Here is a 4,437-nt window from a genome sequence, read left to right on the forward strand (position 1 = left end):
GTTTAAAACAGTCTAATCAACACCAGCAGTGCAGATGAGTCATACACATGCTATTCTCTCTGTTACACGTGTACTCTGTAATATAATACGGAATATTCTTTGATATTATAACAGTAATACCAAACGTATTCGGACAGGAAAAGCCTTTGCATTTGGATTCAGACAAAAAGTGCAGAGTGTGTATAGGTAAGAGTGCCACATAGACCAGATTATATTCACTGTGATGTGACTTCTAGCAGGGCACTGGAACCTCTGCTGGTTGGTTGGTGCACAACATAAAGAACATTTTATTGCCAGTTAAATGTTTTTCCATTGCTGGATCACACGATGAGTAGAAATAATCAAATGGATTGTCTTCTCTTTTTTTTTTTTAATTAATCATTAACATGATACAAAAAAATGACATAGATGTAAAAATAACAAAGCCATACTCTACACACAGCATCACTGTGAAGCAGTAACTTTCTAATCCATTTGGTCGCGTGGAGATTTCAGACCAACACGATAGTTACGAGGTAATTTACCAGAGGAATAACACTGTAAAAGAGCAGTTCTTTTTAATATAGCAATTACCAATTGTCAATTTTAGTTACACATGCGCTATTTAAAAAAATCAATTATACTTTTGTAAATAATGCACAGTCTAAACCATAATCATCAGCAACAAAGTTTGAGATAGTACCCCATAAAATCTGATGAGAAACATCAAAGTAAAGCTGAATGTCACATGTTGATTGTTGACTCAGCACTTTGGTCCGTAGAAGAAAAGAAAAAAAGCGGAGTTCTGGGTGAAAAACAAGTCAATTCTTGCATCGTAGAAAAGCTTGCATCTTATTTGTATCTAAATCCAATATATGACGCCAAGGATACAGAGCAGAAGCACAACCCAAAGACGGGTAAAACAGCAGCAGTGCCCCTGTGTCCAGTCTGATTATCTCATTTTTTATGGCAAGTCCAGCATGCCATGTTCCTCCAGAGCTTTCTGTGTCCGGTCATAAACCTCTCCGATGGCCCGAGACACCCTGTGCAGCACTTTGCTCATCTCCTCCTGGTTCTGCACGCACACCAGCCTGAAAAAGAAACCCCGCTCTGGCAGGGCAATGAAGGCCAGCTCGGCGGCCTTGCGGACGTACCATGTATGGTGTTGAGCGAGGGTGCTCTTGTAAGCCTCACGACACAGGTCAGAGGGACTCCTGAGCCGTCCCTCCACTGGTGTCTCAGCCAGCTTCTCCAGGAAGAGCTTCAGCCAAAGCAGAGCGCGATGCAGGCGCAGTAGAGTCCGGCATCCAGAGTCTGTCTGGTGGTGGAAACTCACCAGGCCTTGATTCAGCTCCACCAAGATCATAGAGCGCACAGAGTGATAAGCACTGGTGTGCACCGACGCCTTATTCTTTGTCCCACCACCCTGTGAGTTTACAGAGTTTATGGAATGTAGATCCGGGCCTACCTCTGCTTCAGGGTTCCCGTCTGCCGTCAGGGCCAGCTGGCGAATTATAGAAGTCTTACTTTCTATCTCTTTAGATATCAGTCCCACCATTGGCCCCAGAGAGTCCATGAAACTAGAAGAGTAACACAGAACAGGATAAAGCAGCTTACAGATTTCAGATAATCAGCAAACAACAAATAACTTTTCTTCCTGATGGCCGTAAACAAATCTTTATCTGAAAATCCTACTTGACAAGCTCGTCCCAGCTGGACAGATATGGCTGCAGCAGCACATCAGAGTTGTGAGTTGGGGCATCCAGCAGGTGGGAGAGCAGAAGTGACACCTGGAAGGTCTGACCGGGGCACAGCTCAAGCTGGCTCTCAGCTCCATCGCCCACACTGCTGTTGGACAGCTGGTGAAGCTAATGGTGGGGGGGATGGGCAGTGCATGAATGTGGGTGCAATCGGCAGGGGACAAAGGAAGAAAGAAAGCACGACATTTATTTTAAAAAAAAACAAAGAAATCCACTTCATAGTCTGCAAGCAATCTAATATCAGATTCAGGAGGTACTCTTACCTTATTTAACTGATTATAACCTTTTACACAAGAATCCCAGTGGTAATCCAACCCCCCCTCTGAAGTGGACCATTGAAAAGAGAAAAAAGACCAAGGGTTACAGTTAGTTTTGGTTCACAGAGCAATATTGATATTGTTATCATTTAATCTTTCAGATAGTCACACAGCTTTAGCTTGGTTTATCTTTGCGTGTCGACAAACCCGTGAACTAAATAACTGTCTCTTAATGGCTCATGCTATTTTCAGCTAGTGTTTGTCTGCAGTTTCATGGTGAGCTACTACAATATGGTCGAGCTTTCAGTGCTTTCTCTTAAAAAAAAAAGAAAGAAGAAGAAGCAAAGTTGTGAGAGTGAACTAAAAGGATAAACCAATGAGCTGAAACCCACTTCGCAGCTGTAAGAGGAGCTGCTGGTGCAGGTAGTGGTATTATGTAGGTTCATTAAACAATCCTTCTCACGCTGTCACTGTTTAAAATATTTTCTATTGTTATTGATATTTTGATTATAGCTGGCTGAAATGTAACATTCATGAAGCACCGTTATCTAACAGTTTTGTTATCTCATGGAAATGATTGTAAGGTGTCCTTGTATCCTGTATTACGTCATATTGTATATCTCTGTATGTAAAGACCAACTTATCTACCTGCCTATCATCTTAACTGATGTGCAAGTTGCTAATGAAAGTTTGGCACTGTTCAGTTTATTTACAACAAGACCCTTACAGACACATTGTTGCCAGTGACAGTGGCAACAGCTGCGTTGAGCATGCAGAGTGCTGCGGAGTGTTTGGTGTTTTTTAAGGGAGCTGTGAGGTTACTGCAAATCACAGAATCAGCAGCAGAAACATTCACAGGTTCATCCTCCAAACTGACCCATAAACATTCAGGTTATCGAGCTTCTGGTCAAAATACTGAAAACTAGCAAACAAGCAAATGAGTTCAGATTAAACACAGCACAGATTTACCTGCAACAGCAGAAATAACTCGACTATGAATTATTGTAAATGGTCTCCATCCTGACTATAAAAACGCAGAAGTGACATTTCATGCTTTCAACTAAAAACCGGGGCCAATATTCTGAATTATAAATACAAACTAGACAAAGACAGATCACATGGACTGAGTTTGAACATTTTTTAGAAAGATCAGTAAGTGGCTCCTTAGCCCTTTAAAAGGTCACAGTGGAGCCACTTACTGATTTCCTTTGACAATGAATCACTTTTACTTCTTTTTAATGAGGCAAAACGCAGTGACATTTTTAAGGCTTACAGATTATTCTTGGAGGGTTACTTACATAACCCTTCAAGAATCTTTACCAGTAAAAGATTATTTGTGAAGTAGCTTATTTGAAAAATAAGGGTAACTATTTCATTACCATAAATAAATGTGTAATATTAAATGTATTTTGTACATCAAGGCTGCTTGGTATCATGTGACATTGTTGATCCGGAACAAACAACACACTGATTGTTTAGACTAAGTAGTACAGCATGAGAATCAAAGACACACGCTCGCACCCACACAGAGAGAAACTCACGTAGCCACAGCGAGCCAAGGAACAGCAGCAGGATAAGGATAGCTGCAGCAGCCTTGCTCTTTACACCCATACTGAAGTCCAGTGTGGGGCCGTCCAGTCTGCCTCTTGTCCCTTTTTCTTTCCTTTATCTTTTAATTCCTCTGTTTCACATGAGTTCTGGTCCCCTGGCACTGGCTGTCACTGAAATTACTTTCTCCCAGACCACTGCCTCTGACCCCCCCACCCTCCTCTCCAATCCTTCATACTCCTCCCCAAAACCTCAAACAAAACCTCCTGTCCACCACTATGGCCCCTATTAATCTTTAACTCTATTCTTGCTCTATTTTGAAACTGCCCTTTTCCCTCGTCACCTCCTCAAGCCCGAGGTTGCGGTTTCTATCCAGCTTTTTCTGCGACTTTGTTTAAAATCTGTGTGGCTTCCCGTGCTGCCTTTGTGATTTCAGAGCTGCCTGTCTCTCGCGTTGCTCAACCCCAGGGTCCAGAGATCAGCTGAGTGTGGCCAGTAGCTGATAAAGCAGAGCCAACACAGGGTGTCCTCCTGTAACCTCCCGCTATATGTGCACTATATTCCTGGTCAGCTTGAGGAAACACTTGCTCCCTTGCCTCTCCTCCCATGACCACCACTTTCCCTCCTCCCTCTTCTCTCCTTTCGCTCTCTCTATCACTAATTCATAAACTCCATGACAGTATATCAATCATTAGGCAGTGTGTTAAAGTCACGATGACCAAGGGTTTGTATTTAATTTTGGTGGCTACACAGACAGACATGTTAATAAATAATAATCCAAACTTGCACTGGTCGAGATGCCAAAAGGAACAAAGATTTCCACACATGAAACTCTATTTGTAGAAAGATGTGACTCAAAAGGGAAGTGAATCTTTTGTTTTTATTAAAGAAGC

The 4,437-nt window shown here is 42.2% G+C and overlaps 1 protein-coding gene across 1 annotated transcript; it reads right to left on the minus strand.

Annotated features, from left to right (window-relative positions):
• Nucleotides 1–350: 350 nt before the first annotated feature.
• gltpd2b (glycolipid transfer protein domain containing 2b) lies at nucleotides 351–3,993 on the minus strand. The gene is made up of 4 exons (XM_026181953.2): nucleotides 3,538–3,993; nucleotides 2,003–2,061; nucleotides 1,675–1,847; nucleotides 351–1,559 (listed from the first exon to the last, which is right to left on the minus strand). Exons 1-4 carry the CDS (start codon nucleotides 3,605–3,607, stop codon nucleotides 944–946), a joined length of 918 nt encoding a protein of 305 aa, XP_026037738.1. The 5' UTR covers nucleotides 3,608–3,993; the 3' UTR covers nucleotides 351–943.
• Between the last annotated feature and the right edge of the window lie 444 nt (nucleotides 3,994–4,437).

Source organism: Astatotilapia calliptera, chromosome 10, assembly GCF_964374335.1.
Source record: "Astatotilapia calliptera chromosome 10, fAstCal68.1, whole genome shotgun sequence".
NCBI lineage: Eukaryota > Metazoa > Chordata > Actinopteri > Cichliformes > Cichlidae > Astatotilapia > Astatotilapia calliptera.

Coding starts and splice junctions, on each gene's coding strand:
- gltpd2b (XM_026181953.2), bottom strand. CDS start 3,607: ATGGGTGTAAAGAGCAAGGCTGCTGCAGCTATCCTTATCCTGCTGCTG. Junction 2,062..3,537: donor CCTTGGCTCGCTGTGGCTAC/GTGAGTTTCTCT, acceptor GGTCCACTTCAG/AGGGGGGGTTGGATTACCAC. Junction 1,560..1,674: donor AGCTGGGACGAGCTTGTCAA/GTAGGATTTTCA, acceptor TTACTCTTCTAG/TTTCATGGACTCTCTGGGGC.